Source organism: Ambystoma mexicanum, chromosome 12, assembly GCF_040938575.1.
Source record: "Ambystoma mexicanum isolate Mex_15411 chromosome 12, UKY_AmexF1_1, whole genome shotgun sequence".
NCBI classification, from domain to species: Eukaryota; Metazoa; Chordata; class Amphibia; order Caudata; family Ambystomatidae; genus Ambystoma; species Ambystoma mexicanum.
The window spans coordinates 969535320-969559071 of record NC_090936.1 but is presented as its reverse complement, the minus strand read 5'-3'; the positions used below and the strand labels follow the sequence as shown (position 1 = coordinate 969559071).

Below are 23752 nucleotides of genomic sequence, written 5' to 3'. Positions count from 1 at the left end.
CCTTCAATTACCTTAACCCAAACAGGCCCATCACTTAAGAAGTGAGTACACAGTTGTACATCAAGCAAGTTCATTGTACAATGTTCCGGGGAGCAGTTAGATGCTGTTGCAGGACCAAACTAACCCAAGTCTCAATAATAACACATCAGTTCACATCTTTTATATATTTTTGCAACGGTTAAAACACTCACAGAATACTTTATTGCAATCTACCCCCCAAAAATGATTGGACACAACCCTCTTCAAAGAAATCCCATCTTTTTCCAATTCTTACGTTTTCATTGGCCAGGCTTATCTCAATAATTATCTTCAGATTATATTCATAACACACCTCTAATTCGTCCGTAGTAGGTCATGACGGCTGTCATATAGCAACAGCAGGAGAAGAGCTCTATGTGGGACCCCATGCGTTGTTCCTATACTGCATTGAGTGTATGAGAGATGATATGCACTCAGGCAACCATTCCAAATGTACCCTCGTACTGAAAGAGTGGAAGGATGTCAGCACGCACCATTGGACATCATGGAGTGAAATCGGATGTGGGCCGAGTGATGTCATGAAGAAAATACATGATGATATACCAAAATGATATGAAAATACTTGAGTAATGATGTGACTGAATTGACAAGAGAAACATTTACGAAATGATAAAGAAATCATATAAACAAAGAAGACAAAGTAACACCTGACCAATAAGTGCAAATACGCAGTAACATAAGGTAGATGAGACATATAGAAGCTTGCTATAGAGGAAAATGTAACATGGCTAAGGCGGCCATAATAGGAAGATGGACGTCAACTTTTGTCAAGACTCAATCCAGCTACCTCAGAGACAGACCAGGGGTGCAGAGTCAGGAGACGTTGGAGAAATAGCTTTGTGTGCAAAATAGCTTTGTGTTGGCTTGGGATCAAGGGTGCTATTTTAAGTAATAGTTGAAAGGCACAAGAGGAGGCAGACGGATAAGGCATGTACGTAAGCGCCTCGATGCCTAAGGGCTGTAGTGCGCTTTACAAATCCAAATAAATAAAAAATAAATAAATATTTCTCTTAGATTAAAGAAGAAGAAAACATTTGCAAGAGCCAAGTATTGGACAATTAACAGTGGATAAGGTTCATACAAGATGGAGTGAGCAAGTCTCTACAGGCCAAGAGGAGCAAGAACAACCAGCATAAGTAAATTAAATAGCGGGAAATAAGAGGTTGAAATGGACAAATTACTCCCTGTTTCATGAGTACATTTATTGTTTCATAGATACCCTCATCTGCCTCTTTGGACATTGGAGACTGTTTCACTATAGGTAAAATTGCCCCTTTCTTCAATAGTTTTTTTACTGCTCCAGTCCCTTTTAACAACCCCACATCGTATAGGTCGTCCATAGTGTGCTGGGTACCTTTGCAAAATCTTCCTCCATAAATTATTGTACTTTTTTAGCTAGCATTATCTGCTGTGGCACCTCTGGATACTCTACTCTCAACCGACATGGTATACTTATCTCAAACAATACCTCATCATCAGAGTCACTGTAGTCAAACAAACAACTCGTCATCTGTCAGCTGTGTTAGTCTGCATGATGCGTCAAGTGCTATTACTGTGCGGCAACTCCCAACTTCATCAGTGCCGTGTAAAATCACTCTTTCCTCCCTCACTACAGCCATCTTTCGGTCAATTGTAGTCAGTTCCCCTTCAGTTACATCTCTAGGTATCTGTGCTCTAAATAGAAAATCTGTGTGTAGTCTCAGTAGCTGTCCCTTAATGCGGGGAAGCCTTGCTAACACCACTTTTACTCCATAGAAAAATATGTCACAATCCACTTGTGCTCCCCTCTGTAATCTTTGCCCATAAAAAGCTCACATGTATTCCTTCGCTGTCTGGAAATGTATGCCTGCTGTAGGGCATATTGTACCATCCTCTGTGAAAGATACTGACATGTTGAGTTTGGTCTCTTCCCAATATGTTAACAGGTGTCTTCCGGGAGTACAGGAATGGGATAGCTACCATCTGGTCTCCTACTGTCACAGGCAAGTTGTCAGTGAAAGGAACCGTATTTGTCATCCCAGAAAAGCCTTGAGTGTCCATGAATATTCCAGACATCAGGCATTTCCCCTCTCTGGTACAGGATTTTGTCGCCCCAGTATCAGCTAAGAAAGAAAGAGTCTGGTCGCCTATTGATACCTTCACCCATGGTTCCTTTTCAGGGTCTGTGGTTACTGATAGGATAGGACACAAAGTTATTCTGTAGGCTTTCCTTTTGGGGATACAATTTCTGTCCTGTCCTGTAAAAGGGTTCCTCCAACCACTGTGACTCCTATCCATCCCACTGTGTCACTGCTTGTTGTGATTGCTGTGACATCAACGTCTGCTGTGGTTGTTGCGGCACTATTTGTGGCTGTACCTGTGGCCCTTGTGGATGCTGCACTGGTTACATTTGCTGTGTCTGATCGGGTGGATATTGTGTGCAGTCATAATAACCATAATCTACCATAAAATACTGGGTTAGATTGTGGAGCACCCCGTAGCTTGCTAAATATAGGTAAGAAATTGTGAGCGTGCAGAGTGTCCCTGGGGCAGGTTCGCTCCCCTGGCTCAGGAGCATTCGTAAAGGCTTTGAGGCTATTAACTTATTAACCTTTTGGTCTAAGACTGCTGAATTATCAACAAGCTCAAAGAAGGTGTCCCAAATTAAGTGTAATGATGACTTAACGAGGAAATGTGCAGGACATTTGCCACACTAAAGACTGGCGAACCATATTTAATGGTGAAAGATAATGTGGACTTTGAACCATATTTAGATTGGATAACGCTTGGGTACGCCTGAGCCCTGTTTTTCCAACTACGCACTGACACACTAAAAGTCGCCTTTTTTACAGTTAGGGGACCCGTTCCTCAGACACACAATGTAAAATCTGTGGTGATTCTGAGGAAACAATAAAGTATGTTTTACTTCTGTGTCTTGGGTACCTGGACCTTAGGAAATTCTATCTTGTCTCTCTTTTCAGGCTAAAAGGTGTAAGGCAAACTAACGCAGCTGTAACATTCTGTAAAAGCACTATTGATATGAACACCATCTATTGTATTGCAAAATGTATTTATAGAGCATGGTTAAGAAAAGCAAAATCTGTGTTGTAGGAATGAGCACTATAGATGTAACTAGGAATTTGATTTTTAAATACGTCCGATTATGAATGGTTCTTAATTGTAATAACATGGTTTGTTTTGTATGGTTGTAAATTAGTTTTTAGCCATCTAATCATTTTAATTGTATTACTGCTTTTATGGTTAACAATGCCGAATAAAGCTTGTTTGAACACATAGGGTCTCATTACGAGCTTGGAGGCAGCCATGGTGCTATTTAGCGCCATGGCTGCCTCCAAACTCGGGTCTGGGTTCCCTGAATGGAGACTTACCGAGTCATTCCAACCTTGGAGGACCTGGTAAAACCCCATTCAGGGAAGCCATCCCCATTCCCATTTGAGCCCCCGTAGGGCTCAATGGGAATGGGGTGGGAGCTAATAATGGGCCCATTAATTACAGGCGCGTTATTAGCTCCCTGGTCCTTTAGCGGCTCCCGCTAAGGGACCTTGGAATGCAGCGGCAAGGGGTTAACGGCACCGGCATCCTTACCGGCACCGTTAACCCCTTACCGCCACACTCGTAATGAGGCCCTAAATCTTGCTGTGATGCACCATATGGTGCTGGATATGCCATCCCCCCTTTTGGTCCATATTGCATTGCACCTTACTGCATTGCTCCTCTACTTCTGCAATGTCGTGAAATGTGTCCTACTTTCCCACATGTCCAGCATACTGCTCCGGGGCTCCCTGGCTCTCTGAAGCGCGTGGCGGTCCCCCATCAAACCCTCCTTGTGGTGCTCCAAACCCAAATCCTCTCCCTCTGGGAGCAAATCCTCTTCTTCATCTGGGATAAAAACGACTCTTCCCTCTTCCCGAAAAATGACCACCCATGCCCTGCTGTGGCATGACATCTTCCTGTCCACTATTTCCCTCTCCTTCATTTGCCAATACCGCTCCTTCTATCGCCATTTTGGATAATTTCTTATGCATCAATTTTGCCTCTTCCTTCTGACTTTCTTTTATTTTCTTTTGAGCCTTCACCTGCTTTAACCTACAGTGATGGACAATAGTCACTTGTATTTCTTGCCATGGTCTGTCTCTGTATTTCTTCGGAATGCCCTGGGATAAAATATGATAAAACACTGGTATATTTCTATCTGAATGGTCTTTCGTTTCCAAGCACCAACGTTCCTTAATGTCTTGGATATAGGCGATGGGGTCCTTAGTAGGCCCCATCTTCCTAGTCATAATGGCACTCATGTCAGATTGGTCTGGAAATAGCACCCTTAGTGTATTGCATACCTTTACTCTGCAACTATTGAATAGTGACCTGTCATATTTGGTGGTGTTTTGTTTCACCACTATGGATTAGCCGGCTCATTTCCACACATCCTCTGCCTGGTCTCATAATATGGATGTAAATAGGCTTTTCATGTCACCTATAGCTAATGCTATCCAAGATGTCTCTCACTCTAACTTGTAGATCCACTTGCCCCCACCCCTGCTGTGAGTGATGTCAACTTATTCAGCAAGTTATTTTTGTCTGTCTGGCTACATGGAGTATAGTGGGGCAGCCCCAATTCCTTGTGGAGCAGATGGAATTGCGTTATTCCTTTCTTGTGCTAAGGTGACGCTGTGTTTGCTCTCCTTTTCAATGTCTCAACTACATTGTGTCGCTGGCGCTCTGGCAAGTCTTAATAAATATGGTGATCTACAGTCTTCATTAATAGGGAACACTGATGTGAGGGATGGATATGTGCTTAAATGTGCCCACAGCAAATCTGCCATCTCTCCTACTGCTGGTCCTGTGGTGTCCATTGGTGGGGCTTGCACCACCTCTTCTGTCTACCCAATCTGTCTCTCTGTCACTTTCTCCACTCCCGTCATTCTCAAGTATGAGATCAAAACTCACTCCCTTAACAGGCTCCCTTGCATATGTTCCACTCATTATCTCTTGCAACACGTCTCTGCCCCTGGCTCCTGGGGTTATTGTCCCACTTCTTTCTCCCCACATTTCTGGCATCATATTTCTGCTCACTCTTAGGCTCACCTCCTTCCTCCTTCAATTTCTTAACTTTCTCTTGTCATTCTTTTGTTCTTCTAATTTAATCTCCTTACATACTCACCCCTTTCTCCTACCTCCCTTTTCCTTCTCTGCCTTTCCTGTTCCTCTCTCTGCATTTTCTCTGCAGCTTCTTTCCAATCCATCTCTTTCTCTCTCTGTGCATTTTGCTCTATCTCTCCCTGTGTCTCTCTTCTGAATTCTTCCAAGGCTGCTTCCTTCCATTCTTCATACTACACTACCTTCACATAATTATTTTCTGTGCCTGTCCCATCCAGTCTGAGCTCTATTTTCCCTCCTACCCACTTTTCCGGTTCAATCGTTGTCCCTCCACTACCTTCATTACCTATCGGTACGCTTTACACCCTTTGACCACTTATCTCCATGCCTCTCACTCTCCGGAGCTCCTCCTCAACTTCTCTTAGCTGCTTTTCTTAGCTATATAGCCCTCTATTCTCTTCCTCAACTCTCGGGTGTATCGTGCTTCATTCTCCATCGACACTAATGGCACCTTTCTTTATACTACTTTCTCCCTTCTCATACAGTCATCACTTTCCTCATCAGGGGATTCATATCTGGGATTACTATATCCCACAGCTGCTGCTTGTAGTGGGTATATTCCTGGGATGGTCGGGGCTAGGGTGCTCACCTCATAAGCCGGCGGTACTGTCAACTGTGTCTAAATGCCTGCCTCAGCTGGCGAAGGAGGGTCTGTTGGCTATGCGCAAGCTCTCTCCTATGAGAGAGGAGACGGCTTCAGCACTGTGAACTGCTTGCACTCTCCCTCATGTTTATTAAGCATCCATTCTTTCTTAGGCCCCTCTGTATCTTCCTCAAAGGCCTTCCAGATCACTAATCTACCTAACCTGTTCTTAAGCTTTCTTGCCCTTGTGTACAGCATATAATGTGCACATATGTTGGAATACATCTTTCGAGAGAGTGCACTCTCGTATGAACATCTTGCTAGCAGTCTCTTTTATCCACTCATGTGATATCCACTCATTGTGATACTTAGTAATTTTAGTACTATATCTAGGGAACGCCTTGCATAGGTGGATTATTGGGGTATCTGACATGGGGACAACTTTGAAGCAGCGCACAGCTTGGCACTAAACCAGTATGAACAATAAACAGTTTACTAATAATCAAAAAGAACTTCTTTCACAACAGACTGACACTCTCCCCTAGCTTACACCCCTTACTGCTTCAAATTCCCATCACCAATAAATCAGTCTTCATTGTCTGAGGTCATGCCCCAATAGTTAAATCCTGCTTCTACGTTACAACAATAACAGCTCACAATCTAAGTGTTCATACTTACCCCATCAACCTCTACCTGCTACCAACAATACACAAAGAAAAACACCTCTACAGGACCTGTCTCACAACACAACAACAATGCCAGCAATCATCAATTTAATCATTTTAAACACAATACAATACAATAGTCTTCCGGTATCCTTATCCCTCTATCACTTTTAGATGGGTAAACCATTTTGCTGTCGCTCTTTTGCGCAACAGGGTAAAAGGTTTTTCCTTGGAGATCTTGTCTATTTTTGTGGTGATCCACTTATGAAGTAGTTCTGTTTGCCAATAAAGAGGCGACACATAGGATGTGGTATGCAAAAATGTGAGGTAACCCAGCTTTATTAACAATATGTAAAAGCTGGTGGGAAAACAAGATTAACAGACAAGCTCTCACTCAAGATTATCCAACATTTTTACAGACAACAGCGGTTTATATAGTACAAATGAGACACTACTGATGCCATCGTGACCACCAAGTTACAAAAACCTATCTCTACTATTAATTTGCTCGCCTTGCTAAACTACATATATTTCATATATGTCCCCCAGTTACGATTGGATGGCCCCCTATCTAAGATCCCACCCAGGAGACATCCCATTAAATGTGCTACATCACCATTCTTTAATATCATTGGTTGGCACTAAAACTACTTATGCTGTGGGGTAAAGGTACATGTTTATCGGTTGGCATGAAATCAGGCTAATCTTCATCTGTCGGGTATGAAGGAATATGGATGCAGATGGGGTAGAGGAAAGTGTGTATCACTCTTTGTTCTTAGTTAAATAAAACAGCTCATGTTATCGCCGCCATGATGTCTCTTGTTCTAAGACTTTTGTCATTGCGAGTATCCCTGCTCTGGCCCTCCTTGTCTTGCACTAGTAAATGCACCAGCTCGCCGTGGCACATTTTGAATAACTATTGTTATGAGTCATGATGTTTTGACCATATTTAAGATTTTCCTCTCAGCATTTATTTGCATTTTAGCTGCACCTCGGCTTGTGCGTTACGCGTAGCCAATCGGCTGGGACATTAATCTGTCAACTAATTGGATATTTCACGGGAAGCTCATTTCGTCCCATGGACTTCAAACACCGTCTGCAGTGTTATTGGAACTAATTCATTTTAATGTTTGAACACTCGCCACCGTAGAGACTGATATCTTGTGTGCTTTGTTATTGTGTAGATGTATGTTTCGAGTAGTTTCGCTGGGTGCATAATGTTGGAGATGGACCTGTATTTGGAGAGGTCCTGCGCGTTGCCTGATGTGTCCTTGAGGAGCGGCTTGATGTATGCGGATTTGAAAGATTGTGGTACTTTCCCTATTGAAATTGATTGGTTGAAAATGTTTCTGTAGTATTCCATGGGTGTTCCTTGTATCAGGATTGATTTGTGTATGTCTTTGGGGCAGGGATCCACAGGCGAGCCTGATTTGTTGTTATTGTTTACCAGCTTGACGAATGTCTATTCTGATATTTGGGGGAAGCATCAGGTTTTTGCTGCCGATCCTCAGATGGGTTGCATGTTGGGGTTGCTTGGTCTGCTTTGTATGATCTGTTGGATCGTGCTGATTTTGTTTTTGAAGTGGTGTGCAAGGTTGTTGAATACTTTCAGCAAAGGTAACGGGGGTTTCTGATTTCGTTTATGATTTTAAACAGTTCTTTTTGGGTGTTGGGAGCTTTGGTGATTCTGTTGTCAACATGCTTCTTTTTGACCTTTTGGATTTCCCTTTTGTATGAGTGAATTTGTTGTTGGAATTGAAATTTCTTTGCCCGATCGTTTTTATTCCTCCATTCTAGTTCAAGATTCCTGTTTTTTCTTTTCGTGGCGATGAGTAGCTCTTTTGCGCGACAGGGTAAAAGGTTTTTCCTTGGAGATCTTGTCTATTCTTGTGGTGATCCACTTATGAAGTAGTTCTTTTTTTCTGTCAAGGTCAGCTTCATCCATTGTTGTTGCCGGTGGTTTGTTGATTTCCAGTAGTTCAGTTAGGTTGCTCCAGTTTCTTTTCATGATAGTTGGCAGTTTGTCAGGTTGTTTGTTGTTGGTGTAGCCAGCGTGATCACAAAGAGGATGATGAGGTAGTCGCTCCAGAGGATCTGTATTGGTGGCGCCTTGGTAATGAGGTTTTTGTTGGTGAAGATTGCGTCTCTCGTTTATGTCCCGCCACATAAATTGCTCCTTTGACTAGTTGATGTAGTTTCATGGGGCCTCATCCCGAGTTGGGTGGTAGCCCTTAAATGCGGTGGTAACGCTATGACTGCCGCATTTAATGGTCCGCCCAATCACGAGTCTGGCAGCCTTTTACCCCCAGTTATAATCCGGGGGTAAATGCACCAATTTAACACCCATTTTCCGGTGCAATTAGCACTGCGCTATCAAAGTAAAAGTGATAAAGTCGGTTCTCAGGTATACAATAATATGTAGGTGGGATTTGGGGTTAGGTTTTTGGTGGTAGTGATTGGCAAATATACTTTTAGCAGTCGGTAGCCTGCTTCCCCTGCTGACACTTGCGCTCTTGTTGCTTTCCAAACACTAGGCCCAATGGACCAATCAGCGGCGGGGGGCAGGAGGGGAGAGGGCTAAGAGCAAGGCACACCGGGAAGCAGAGCTCTGGTGGATGCTGATTGCTCCTGGGTTCAGATTGAAATAAACACACAACAAAATCTATGCGGGCAATACAATGAGCAGTCACCTACCCAGTTCTAAGGCATAGTGGATTCCCACAGCAAATGCACAAAAAAATGCTAGCGAGGGTTCTGCGCTCTCGTTGCTTTCCAAACACTAGTCTCAATGGACCAATCGGCAGCAGAGGGATGGGGTAGGGCCTAGCCTAATGCCTAACACACACCTACACAAAAGCTAAAACGGTTTGTGTGACGGAATTCCATCTGCAAGGATGTTAAAGTCTTAGATTCTTTTTTTTAAAATTAATTAAATGATGCAGGTAATTCTGATCTAAAAGGGAGGCCTGCTAACCAAAGCCCTCCCTTCATAATGCTCCATGCCAAAATTATAGTGAACCCACGTGCCAGCTCCTGACACCCCGAGCACCAGGCCTGCGGTGGCAGCTGGGCAGGTTTAAAGGTCACATGTGCATTCCTGACAGCTGCTGGAACACAACGTTGCAACAGGCAGATGTGGCTTTTAAAATGTCTGCGCCTCTTATTCAAAACATAATACTTGTGAATCTTAGCACATTAAACTGCAAATATAGACACTGGGAGTTGGCATACAGTCTTTAGTGGGTACCTCCAAGATTGTTCAGATAAATCTGTGTTACATTGTTGCCTGTATTCAGTAACACTTTGAAGCAGGAAAAGCTTAAAAGGCAAAAAGGCTGATTTTCAAATGCAGTACATTGATGTGCAAGGTCACACCCTGAGGTGGCCCAACGGTCTTTTGCATTTAATTGTGACTCTCCAACTATGCAAAAAGGAGTCAGATTTAGGGGATAGATCCGGATCGAGAGCAGAGAAAGGAACCCCTTGTTTCAGATTGTTAATGTCCAGCATTCAAGGTAAACTTGCATCCTTCAGGAAGTGGTATGTTGTTTGACAGAGACCCTAATCAACTGTAAGAAGCAACTGCGTTTCCTTCAAGCCTGGCCATGGGAGCCACCAGAGCAACTAGGTCTGAATGAATGCTTTTCTCTTTGATTGAGCAGACATGATCACGGCAAGGTACTAAATGATTCATGCATTTGTCTGTTAATAAATAGAACACCCAGACTGGTTGCAGTCTGAATCATTGTCAGTCATAATGGCTGCCATTTTATCCGTTTTGGGAACTGTATTAGTTTGTCCAATTGGTGTATGTGGGAGAGGGTAAGGTGTTCATGGTGGAACTAGTAAAGGTTGTATTAGTTAAAGATGGGTGAACACAGCTTGGGTTGGGCCATGTAACTGGTTCAAACTCAACATCCCCAGTACCAAGCCTATGGTGGCAGTAGGGCAGGTTCAAAGGTCACACATGCATTCCTGACAGCTGCTGGAACACAATGTTCCAACAGGCAGATGGCTCTTTTTCGTTGTCTGCACCTTTGATTAAAAACATAATCATTGTGTATCCTAGCACATTAAACTTTCAATAATAGGCTATGCCTGGTTATGGCATGATGGCTACTAGGGTCACAGCAATTTGATATGATACTAGTGTCCGCTTGGTGAGCAGTGCTCAGCTATCACGGGGGTGTGTATTAGCTCTCTGACCTAAGCATTCCCACAACAGCCATGTGGGACAATGGTCAGGAAGCTGCCTTTTTTGATCCTCCTTGAAGAAGGGCAACACCTTCCACCTGGTGATCAGGACCCCTGAAGCCCTGCAAAGAAGTCCCATGGGAATTGGGACTTCAAGGGCAGCAATGACATAACAAAGATAACAACTCACACCAGGGTGTTGACCACTGGAGTCCTTTTTAAGTCCTCAGACATGGGAGTGAGTTACAGCAGGCTTGCTTTGGACCAACCCTTGTGTCATGTTGCCTTCATAAGGAGAGGAACCCCACTTCTTAGTTGATTAATCTATGGCCTCTCACAAGAAAAAGAAGGATTCTCAGGCCTCTGTTCGGAATACAGCCTGTTCCAAAATCCTCAGCCATACAGGTGAATACAGAAGGCATCCAAGACAGAGGAAAGCTCTGCTCCTTAACCATCTCTATGGAACAGTGGGGGTGACACTACTGTGGACCAAGAACTGTCTGCTGCCTGTGCACTGGAACCAGGATCCAGCTCACTTGAGGTGAATGGCCCCAGTAGGAGCCAGAAAGCTTCCTACAGTGGTAGTGTGGTACTGATGACTTGGCTCGTTCCTAGAGAGCTTGGATTGGGCCTCCCAGCAACCCAGAATTCCAGAATCGGCTACCTTGAGACATCTCTGAGACTTTTCAAACACGTTAACAAACGTCGAGCTGCTAGAGGACATGTGATGCTGCTTTTCAAGCCATTCAGACACTGTGTTGATCCATTGAAGCAGAGCGCCTCATCTCAACACGATCGCCGGCTTGACTCGGTGGAAGCAACTGTTTCGAATGCTGACTCAAACTTCTGGAAGCTATTGTCTCGCCTGGCTTCAACACCGAATTGACCAAGCAGCAGCATTGTTTCTCTGCCATTCCAACTACTCCCTCAAAATTTTGGAAGCCATTGACTTGACCATCTTGAGCACTGACTTGACCCAACTGGACCCTGGACATTGAACTGTCTCGATGCCAACTCACCAGTGGGACCGCATGACTTGAAAACGTTGACACTAGCAAGATTGTAGTAAAAACACCAGTAGCATTGCTCCATGCTGTTAAGCACCCAAGATAAGAACTATAGAGATTTTGGAGAGTCCCCATCTCCCTGGTTCACTTCAAGTGCCCATAGTGGCTTGCCTTTTTGAGAACATATCCTTGTACGTTGACATTGCTGCTGAAATCTTTTGCCTGAACACCCCTGCTTATCAACCCAGAGTGCCTTTCCTATCGACGTCTGTATTCTCTGTGTTTCTCTTACAGGGGTGGGCCTTTAGCTGTTTCACTGAGCTGTGTGCATTGATTGTTTTTTTTTATTGAAGTCCCTGATTTTATAGAGCCTTGATTGGACATTTGTTTATTTTGGTTCCACCGTAATAGTGTTGTTTGTGTTGCAACAGTATCAGCTCAAACGGCCCCTTAAAATATAGCCTGCCCTAGACCGAATTTTCCAAAAGAGGCAAAGACAGTGTACCTGTCGAGCTTTGCCTGTTTCACCTTTATTCGGATCACTTCGGGTTTAGTAGCAGTGGGGCGCGGGTCAGGGGCGTGGGGGGGAGAGGTTGAGTGGGCAATTTAGTCACTACGCATGCCTGTACTCCTGCAGAGCAGCAGTCATTTTGTCACAGTTGACTTTTCCAATGCTTGTTTTTAACGTATGCCAATGTTCTCATTTAGTTCTTCCTTTCGGCAAGCACCGTGACAGTCAGTACAAAAATAATGTCATACATAAATACCTGCAGTCCAGAGGGAGCCACTGGGTAATGTCAACTAGACTGACGTAATTTAAAATGCGGGGGATCTCTATGTTTATGTAGACATTACCCCGGCTAATCATTGTTAAGTGGAGTTTCTGGGCAATTACTATTTGGGGGTTTTTACTTTGTAATTCTCATTTCACCTTGCCTTACTATAGTGTACCCAATACTGCCGAGTACATATAGTGGCATTTTACCACTAGGTGGCAATGTTGTGCTAGACATGGCTTGTAATTATTACCATGCATGATCAAAGTCAGACTAGTTTTTTGTATGGTTCTACTGATTCCTCAAAAGAGAGAGGCAAAGATAAATAACCTCATTGTGAATTCCAACACTAGAAAACGCACAGATCAAAGAGGCAGGATCCTTTAAAGAGCTAATTGGGCTCCACAGACAGCCTCTCTTGTACATATCAGTATTTATGCTAACGGACTTGTTTCACTATTTCAATTGGCATATATAGGCGTTTGCCCAGTCCATACAGCATCAGGGATTCAACCAGTCCCTGGACGTTTGCAACTGACAGACTGGCCATCAGCAGTGCCTGATAGGCAACCCTCAATGTGCCACAACCTACGTGAATTCCTTGCCCACAGGTACTAATGCCACAGGCAAGTGGGCAGCCATTAAGTCCTATAACGCAGCTGCAGACTAGATCATTTCTACAGCCTATCCTGTCAGTACCAAACGTACTCCACCACCCCTATATTTTGTACTAAATGTTCTATCAAGATTATCACTAGAGAATGGGGGAGCGAGAGAATTCCTGGGTGAAGCCGGACAAGAGTTCCCTGCCTCTCCCCCACCACTACACATGACCAATGCCTGGCAACCTGCCTCCACCCCATCACCCCCCACCTACACCCATATACAAAATCTATACCTGATGTCCTGCCTTCCCACCCCAAAACAGAAAAACCCATACCTGCCATCCTACCCCCCAATGCAAAACCCATAGCCATTGGCCTGCCTACACCACCAACAACAGAATATCGATACCTGGTGTCCTGCCGTCCATACCCCACAACAGGAACCCCATACCTGGCGTCCTGCCCTCCCACCCCCACAACACATGACCAATACCTTGTGCCCTGTGCCTCAAATGCAAAACTTTTAATTTGATATCCCACCCCTCTACAAGGCTCCAATGGTGTCCTCCTTCCTCGCGCCGTACAAAAACCCCATTCCAGCTGTCCTGCTTCCACACCCCTACAAAACAATACCCATACATGGCGTCCTATCTATCCACCCACAACACCAGAAAAGCAATCCCTGGTCACCTGCCTCTCCACCCCCACAACAGGAAACCACACCTGGTGTCCTGCCATTCCACCCCCACAACAGGAAAACCATACATGGTGTCCTGCCTTCCCACCCCCACCACAGGAAACACATACCTGGTTTCCTGCCTTCCCAACTCCACAACAGAAAAACCATACATGGTGTCCTGCCTTCCCAACTCCACAACAGAAAAACCATACCTGCTGTCTTGCCTCTCCTCCCCCGATCAAGAGGAAATCCATGCCTGGTGTCCTGCCTCCCCTCCCTCGCATAACAGGAAACCGATACCTGGTGTCCTGCCTTCCCACCCCCACAACAAGAAACCCATTCCTAGTGTCCTGCCTTCCCATCTCTACAACAGGGAACCCATAACTGATGCCCATCCTCCCCTCCCCCGCACAACAGGAAACCCATTCCTGGTGTCCTGCCTTCACACCCCCACAGCATGGAACCCATACCTGGTGTCCTGCCTGCCCACCCCCACAACAGGAGACCCATTCCTTGTATGCCGCCTTCAGACCCCTGCAACCGGGAAACCCATACCCGGTGTCCTGTCTCCCCTCCCCCGCACAACAGAAAACCCATACCTGCTAGTCTGCTTTCCCAAACCCACAACAGGAAACCCGTACCTGCTGTCCTGCCTTTCTACCCACACAACAGAAAACCCATACCTTTTTTCCTGCCTTCCCACCCCCACCACAGGAAAAACATATCTGGTGGCATGCCTTCCCACCCCACAACAGAAAACCCATACCTGGTGTCCTGCCTCTTCTCCCCTGCACAACAGGAAACGCATCTCCTCCCCTGCTCAACAGGAAACCCATACCTGGTTCCCTGCCTCTCCTCTCCGCATAACAGGAAACCCATACCTATTGTCCTCCACTCCCACCCCCACAACAGGAAACCCACACCTAGGGTCCTGCCTCTCCTCCCCCGCTCAGCAGAAAACCCGTACCTGCTGTCCTGCCTCTCCTCCCCTGCATAACAGAAACAGCATACCTGGTGTCCTGCCTTCCCACCCCCACAACAGGAAAACCATACCGGGTGTCCTGCCTTCCCATCCCCACAACAGAAAAACCATACCTGGTGTCCTGCCTTCCCACCCCCACAACAGGAAACCCATACATGATGTCCTGCCTCTCCTCCCCCGCACAACAGGAAACCATGCCTGTTGTCCTGCCTTCCCACCCCCACAACAGAAAAACCATACCTGGTGTCCTGCCTTCCCACCCCCACAACAGGGAAATCATACCAGGTGTCCTGCCTTGCCACCCCCACATAAGGAAAACCATAACTGATGTCTTGCCTCTCCTCCCCTGGACAACAAGGAACCAATACCTGGTAACCTGCCGTCCATCCCCCACAACAGGAACCCCATACCTGGTGTCCTGCCTCTCCCCCCACCCCACAACAGGACACCCATACCTGGTGTCCTGCCTTCCTTCCCCCACAGCAGGAAACCCATACCTGGTGTCCTGCCTCCCCAACCCCACAACAGGAAACCCAGTCCTTGTGTTTTTCCTCCCCGACACCAATTCCTGGCTTCCCAATTTGAGCAGGTATGGCTCAGAGAGATACCATTATTTGCCCAGGATCACATACCTAGGTTCAGAGGCTAAGCCAGGATATGCATTTTAAAACCTTTACCACGTAGCTTCAAAGTTATAGCATATATTTGAAGTATGTCTTTAAAGAGGTGAAATAATACTCTGTTTCACATAGATAACTTGAAAATCATCTTGACAATTATAAGCCAAAGGAGTAGAATTGTAGCTTTTTCCCCATCCTTAATGGAAGACTGCAAGTACCAGAATGCAAAACAATGTCATCCTAATAAAATGTCCTCAGTGTTTTTAAACTGTGCTTTAAAGACTTAAAGTGACAACTGATAATGTGCAACATCGTAACCAGCTTGTAGTGATTGACTCATTACAGCAATGTCTTATTGTGCATGTGTGTGAGTGAGTGAGAAACCAGCAGACATCATGAAAATGAACTAAAAAGGTTACAAAGGGGAGCTTTTTCTTAACTGTATTGCTTTTTCTTAACTGTATTTGACATTGAAAAAGGCACATTTGAGTACTAAACTGGAGTTGTGCAAGTGGGGGTTTTCCAGGGTACCAGCCCCCATTTAGTTCTTCTCACACTTCTTCTGACATTCCATTTTAAATGTGCAGCTGACAGGAAGGAGAAATGTTAAAAATGTATTTGCTAAGACTCTATGTCAGGCCCTTGCCTGAGTGACTCCTCACCAGCATCTTTTTCATGATCACTCTAAAGGCAAGCGAGGGCTGCTTGGATTTCGAGAACCCCTGTGAGGAATTGTCATCAGACAAGGGTACACATGCCTGGCTTTTTTTATTTTGTATTAAACAATACAATGATGCAAGGGCAATTCCATCTCTGAAAGGATAATCTGCTGATCAGATTCTCCATTCATACACTCCATGCCAACAGCATAGTGTGCATCTGTATCTTGATTCACAGGGCCGGCTCTACCTGTGGCACCGATCAGGATCAGAGGTCACAGATGCCCATTTGACAGCGGCACTGACAGACATGTGCTGTGCATGGGCTGGATTTAAGAAATGCACCCCCGTGCCAAAACAACGACCATAAGTAATCCATGATGGTTGCAGGATAACCTCTAAAATAAAGCTTTGCTTGAGTTAAGGCATAGTGCATGCTATTACTTATGATCATGTCTGCCACATCTCAATTGATATTGCACATGTGTCAGCTCCTGTGAGTCAGCTCGATTGTGGAAGTTGAGATGTGTTCTAGTCAGCTGGGTGTAGCCTGCGAAATGACAGGAACTTGGAGGACCGGGCCTCCTCTTTGATCTCTTTGTGAAGACAGGTAACACCCCCGCCCCCCTGAGACAGCCGTACAGCAGGCAGTTTTCTGGGGCCTGGGCATCAAAGGAGCACACCCATTCAAAAGGAGTAGCCTCCGCCATGGTTCTGCATCTATAAAGGTCTTTATTCTTAGCAAGAATGGAAGGGAGTGGGATTCTGACAGGCACAAGTGCTCTGGTCAATGGAAAGAGACTTCCACCATTTCATCTCTCTTTGTCTCTCTCTCGATTTCCTGTCCCTTACACTTGCTCTGGAGCAAAGCCCTTTGGGTGTGACATCAGAAGGGCAATGCCGACTCCATATAAGAGCAGGAATTGGACCACTAAGGCAAGCTAGCTTTAGGCCAATCACCTGGGGATCTATGCCTCTAAAAGAAGGGGTCTTCCACCCCATCAGCAGATTCGCTCAGATGCTCTTGGATCCTTTAAGGCAGCAGATTTTCTATGAGAACTCACTGGACTTCCTATGGAAAGTTGTACTTGGTACTTTCCAAAGCCCTCGGGTGGATAGCTCAGGGGGAACGTGCTTGCCTAGGAAGCAAGACGACACAGAGCAACACAGGTTCGATCCCCGGGTCCACGCTTAGAAACCTCTGGGTATTAAGTGCGTTATAAATAATCAATCATATCATATCATAACTGTCCAAGACAGAAGGAATATCTGTCCTCTACCCACTCCCAGGGCACATTGGGAATGACCGCTGCTGTGGACCAGGACCTATCATTATGCACTAGAATCTCCTGGAGATGGGAAACCATTCCCTGAATGGAACCATCCGGTCCTTGAGTCCCCCTGAGTGGGCCACACAGCAACCGGAGGGCAGGACTGCTCACTGTTCTACTGGGATAGATTGATTCCATCGCCGACTGTTACTGCAAGTACAATTTCACTGCATCGTCTTCAACGAATTTCAGAAAAAAAAATAGAGATGGGGTTGGGTTATTCATTAAGGTGGGGGGCTTTGGGTGGACTATGGGTGTCTCCCGACTTTAATTTGGACTGAAATTAGTTGTAAAAAAATGCAATCTAATTGCATTTGCAGTGATGGATGCGGTGTAATCACGCAGATCCGTTATACTCCACCGAACCGGTCACTCCGCGTAGGGAAGACACTGGCACTAGTTGTTGTGCCCCTCCACCCCTTCAACCGTGCTTGCACTTTAAACCAGCTCGACACTGCATTGTGTCGTAGCCAAAGCTCGCCACCTTCTATGCCTAAAGTGACTGCTAGATGCTGGGACCTGAACCGAACCACTGGAGAGTCACACTCTGACTCTAACGAGAGGTTACAACCATGGCTTGACCCAGCTAGCCCTGGAACTGCTGCCTCATCGACCACACACTGACGCACCTAAGATCATCCCTTCGACGACCTTAGCCCACCAACTCGGACCGCTGGAGCGTAACTTATCAACCCCTCCCATTGGCTAAAGCACGACTCACCCTGGCCAACTGCAAAACAATCCTGGGACTGCCATGACCTGCATCCTTGTGTGCCGCCCTTCGACCGCACAAAGCGACAGCCTTCGTCCCTACTCAACGCTTGTTTGCTGCTTGATCCCACAAGATCCGATGTGCCCAAATTGAACTTGATCTGCTCGCATCTATGCTCGACACCGGGTCTGACTGCATCAGACCCACCAAAAACTGAATCCAGGTACTGTTGACTCGGTCCACTTGGGCCCTAGAGACTGGTTAGGTTACAATTGCTCCTGCTTTCATCACTAATATCCTTTTTGTGACAAGCAACTTACCTACCAGCCCTGGATCTATGCTCAGAGTGCTACTTTCTCCAGTCTGTCGCATCTTCTCTGTTCTTTCTTTTGGATGGGTTTTTGTATAGTGTTTTGTAGTTATATGTGCCAGTGGCGTATTTAATTAAAGTATATATATTTTGATATAACCTTAATTGTACATTGCCTTTATTTTGGACTGTGATACTGTGTTCTTTGGGGCACTACTTGTTCACCTTCACGCCCCTTTCGAGAGCATAGCCTTCCCTCGGCCCACATTATCACAAAAGGGGAAGGAGGTACATCTATTAACTGTGCCTGTTTTACCTTTATGATTGTGTTGGGTCTTCGTTTGTAGAGGTGTGAGGGCTGAGTGGGTATTTTTTAGCCCTACTTATCCTTGCACTCCTGCACAGCAGAATCAATTTGTCACACTGGTGTAGTGATGGGATTTCAAACAAACTGTGTCTACATCTCAGCAAGCCAAAATAAAAGTGTGCTGTTAATGTTAGTTTTCACTGCCAAAGTATTTTTACCACCATGAAACTCGACATGAGCATGGTGCAGGCCTTGATAGCAAGCGTCTTGCATGAACTGGCAGCCAACACATCTTTTAGTGGGTGAGGAAGTGTCTCCAGTGGTGGCTCCCAAGGAAAGCCTATGAGCCACCTCCCCAAGGATTTAGTCCAGCTGTATGAGGAGGGAAAGGCATTTTTGACAAAAAAGCATTTGCCAAGCAACAGATTTTCATATTACCTTGCTGCTTAAGTATAAACTTCCTGCACCATCGAAATCCGAGAGCCTGTAACAAAACATGTCTGTATAGAAAGATGTCAATATGAGACATTTTGCAGCTCTCCAAGGAATGATTGCTGCGGTCTTGCAGTTAAGAGGCACGCTTTTGAGTCCCCTCCAGTGTTTGAAACACAGCCACAGCCTGTTATTATTCTTTATTTTTTAAATTTCTTAAACACACGGGGGGGATGTGTGTCTCAGAAAAGTGGGTGTATGCCGTCCACCTGCGTGGTCCATCGACTTGAGCCCTGATTGGAACTGATGTAATTATTCAGTTGAATCCTAAAGAGAAGCCTAAATATAACGAGATGAAGGCGGCCTTCCTCAGGAAGTTCTGCAAAACCTTAGAACAATACCTCAAGAGTGTCAAAGCTTTGAGGCGTTTATGTACCTGAAATATCTGAGTGTTTCGGGTACAGTTTACAAGGTTGACACATTTGTCTCATCTTCTTTGTTCTTCCTTTGGGGCACAGTTTTGTACTGTGTTTTCTAGTCGTTCTATTTGCAGATGGTGTGTTTAATTAAAGTATATATATTTGCATAGAACCTTAATTGGACATTCCCTTAGTTTTGGACTGTGATACTGTGTTGTTTGGGTCACTAGTGGTTCACCTTCGTGCCCCTCTTGAGAGTGTAGCCTTCCCTCTGCCCACTTTACCACAAAAGTTGAAGGAGGTTTATCTCTTAACTGTGCCTGTTTTACCTTTATTATTGTATTGGGTCTTGGTTTGCTTTATGTTGCTTAATATTATTTGGATTGCAAGATAAGAACAGTCTATAACGGGAATCATTCCGTTTTCCACTCCTTTTTTTCATCCTTTGTTGGATTTCTAAAATTATAACAGTCATCTACTGGTACTATAGCTGAATCTTTCTAGCCCAAAAACATATATAGTAAGAGCTCTACAATAATGGGGAACATAGCTAACAAGATTAACTGCAAACCTAACGTATATAATACAAATTATTTTTGCTGCAAATATATGTGGAGGGTGGGTTTAGGCTAATAATTAATGTGAGGGGTAATGGGGGGAGGGCTGCGGGATCTCCTACTGCATATATTTGCTGCAAAATAAAAAAAATACAAAATGTTAGATTAGATCTCCCTCTCCCAATTGTTTTTGGAAAGAATTACATAGAAGCCATTAAAATACTTTACCATTCTCAGCCTCAAGACCTTATCCTCTACCACATACACCAATGGGACAAACTAATACTGTCCCGGGAGGATAGCTCAGCGGCAACGTGCTCGCCTTCGAAACAAGACGACACAAAGTAATACAGGTTCGATCCCCGGGTTCGTGCTTAAAAATCTCCAGGTATTAGGTGCGTTATGAATACACAACTAAGAGACATATTCCTGTAACAGCACCTCGATGCCGCTGGGCTGTGTGAGTGCTTTAAAAATGCAAATTAAATAAATACTGCTAAAATGGCTGAAACTGACAATGAATCCGGCAGTAACCAACCTGGGTATTGCATTTATTAATAGACAAATACTTTAATTGTTTAGTACTCAAGACGGTTGTGTCTTTTCAGTGATCATGTCCAATCGAGTGAAGAGAACATAATTAATTTAGACCTAACTCCTTATATGCTAGTGACTCCCATGGCCAGACTAGGGGGAAACACAGTTGTTTTTTGCAGTTTATTAATGTCTTTGTCATACAGCATACCAGTTCCTGAAGGATACAAAGTTCACCTCGACTACTGGACATTAGAACACAATCTGAAGCAAGGGGTTCCTTTTTCTGCTCTCGACCTGGATGTAGCCCCAACATCCGACTCCTTTTTGCGTAGTTGGAGAGCCGCATTTCAATGCACAACACCTTTGGGCCACCTCAGGGTGTGACCTTACACATCAATGTACTGTAGGTGAAAAGCAGCCTTTTGCCTTTTAAGCTTTTCCTGCTTCAAGGTGTTATTGGATACAGGCAACAGTAATGCAACATTGCAGTATGGCTTTCGGGTTTGACAGTTAGGAATATTATTAATGTCTGTGATTACCCTGGTGTGCCATCAGAACCAGTGCTTAATTAGTAAGAAAATAAGTGTTTTCTAGCACGCTTCTGACACTGCGGATGGGCAGTTCCCCACCATTGCTGCCACCAACCACAGCTGCTCCCCACAGTGCCGACACATTTGGGGTTAAACTACAGCTCACTGCTCATTGGGGTTGATGGATGCTCTGGCTATCATTACTCTATAATCATTCTGAGTCTGAGGCAAAAGGTGCCAGGGCTCAGCCCTGGCAAACACCCCCAAAAAGTAGGCACTAATCGGAACCTCAAAGCAGACAGGATGTGCAGGCTACATTCCGAGTGTTACAGGGGGCCTCTTCACCTTGAAGTTGTTCACTTAATTGTCCAAGAGCCGCAACTTCCCCAAAATAAATTAGTAGTAGTCAACTAATTTACAAATGGCTCAGCTACATGTTGTGAAAAGAGACTGTGCTAATCACCCCTCTCTGCCCCTGCGCCCCAATCATGGACGGGTAAACAGGTATTTCATCATAATGAAAGCATGATTTATCTAAATCTCTTAAGATCTCAAGTAGTCCTTGACACACTTCCCCATTTCACCAACTGACCATGATATGACACCCAGGGAGCTCTACGATCAGGGATGAAATGGAAATGTACTATAGTGCCACCACCCACCTTTGCTAAAATACTGCTGAAAGAGTTTGACGTGGGGTGTTGTATAGAAATGTGATTATAGATATTGAAGTTCAAAGCATGTCCATTTCTTCTTCTACCCTTTGCAGGACTCCGTCCGATTCGGAAACCATATCCGCCAGGCTATGCTGGACCTTGCTAAGCTCTTTGATGTTCCATTGATCAAGCCGGCCAATTAGCTCTGCACCTGTCCATGAAATCATACGATAAAACCTCCGGCCTACTGACCAACATCACTAAGAGATTAACCTGACCCCCTGCACTCAGATGGGAACTCTGACATCACTCGCACTCAGATGGGAAACATGACGTCATTTGCATGCATTACAGTATGAGAAGAAATCTTGGCGCTTCAGGTTTCAATGAAGGAGGTCTTTCTGAAAGTTACCACAGCCTATTTTTCAGAACGCTGGCGGGCCTCGTGGAACTGGCCACCGCACCTCATACCTTGGTCTTATACTTATAAAACAGTGGAAGCATTGAGATTTCCAAGGATGTTAGTTATATAATGTTTCATTTGTCTTGATAATATGAGCATAATTACACACTTCTAGCTTCTGGGATGAAGCACAGACAGATGGATCTGCTTTTGGTGCACAGCACCGGGACTCTTAAGACAATCCTAATAGCTTAAGATGTGGGTGGCTAATCTACAAGTCCCATCTAATAAGAGGCACAAGAATGTCAAAGACACAACAGATGCAGAAGCTGTGACGTGGAAGAACCGTACAGAACGAGCGATGTCAGAGCTGGAACCTGTCCAAAGGACGCAGAGTGGTGAGGAACAGAGCTGTGCGCATCCTCAGCAGAACTAAAAGGCCTTTGATGCTCAGTGTGTGTATGAGAAAGCAATCAGTTGTCGTTTCGACGCAGTGATATTAAATTGGGTCACTGCTGGGACCTTGCTTTCCTTTGGTGCTGGATTCTGACCCAAGTGTCCCATGGATCCATGGTGACGTGGATCATGCTGAGGCTGTGCAAGGGTGACCCCCTAACTAAAGGGCACCCATCTTGAATTATAAGGTAGCTCCTTCCCAGGCCAGCCCATCTATTCCATCTGCTGAGTGTGCCAATTTCTGACAATCAGGATGGTGGTTTTAAAGCCTTAGCTCATCTGGCCTTTGACATTGGAGTGAGGCCATCAGTTCATTATACACAGGACCGCTGATGGGCTCCGGTGATTGAGGACTGGGGGTCAGCTTGGACCACCGACCTCCAGCTCCTGAGCCACCCACGTCTTCTTAACGACTTTGTACCTTTGGGGATTATCGGCTCATGTACACGTTGTTCTTGTTACTTGACGTTTAGTAGTTGCCTTATGATAGAAATATCTTCTCTTGGCTCTCTCACTCACCCATGCATCACAGTTCATCACATTCACTCTACACCAAAATGATTGTTAACATGTATTCGGAAATCCAAATAAAGCCTTTAATTTATAGTGAAACCTCTCTGCTCCTGTTCTGTGCCTCATGTTGGATGCAGCCTTCAAGCAGCAGGTGGTGCTCACTGCTCTATTTTAGGTTGCCATAGCACCCGTGCCAGTGCGTAGCACCCTGGGCCTGGGGATCTCGCTGATAACACTGCACAGAGTTATCTGTGCCCTCAAGGAGCAGCCCCACTGGCTCTCTGGTACTCAGACATGGCTAGAGTCTATTGTGTTCAATCATAAAGAACCAATGTAACTGAGGTGGGGCAGAAAAAACAGATAGTGAAAATAAAGGAAATGTCATGAATGTATTCATCCTTTGAACAAAGATAGTGAAGTCTCTTTACCCTAAGCTCCTTAGGGTGCAGAAGCGAAAATAGTGAAGTGCAAATATGCCGTGCCCTTTAACTAAGCCTGGATGGGGCTTTACACGTATCCTCAAACTCTGTGGGCCTCATGACAAGTACAGCAGGGTGGGTAAAAATGGCAGCAATGCAGCGGTAATTCTGTCAGCACTGCATTACTGACACATTATCCCACTG

The 23752-nt window shown here is 45.1% G+C and overlaps 1 protein-coding gene across 1 annotated transcript in view; it reads left to right on the top strand.

The window, feature by feature from the left end:
- CPT1B (carnitine palmitoyltransferase 1B) overlaps positions 1-23228 on the top strand; it is a 607650-nt gene extending 584422 nt beyond the window's left edge. The window contains exon 19 of the mRNA XM_069629453.1: positions 21871-23228. Coding sequence (XP_069485554.1) covers positions 21871-21960 — 90 coding nt within the window. The 3' untranslated portion in view covers positions 21961-23228. The remainder of the gene's footprint in view (positions 1-21870) is intronic.
- Positions 23229-23752: the final 524 nt, after the last annotated feature.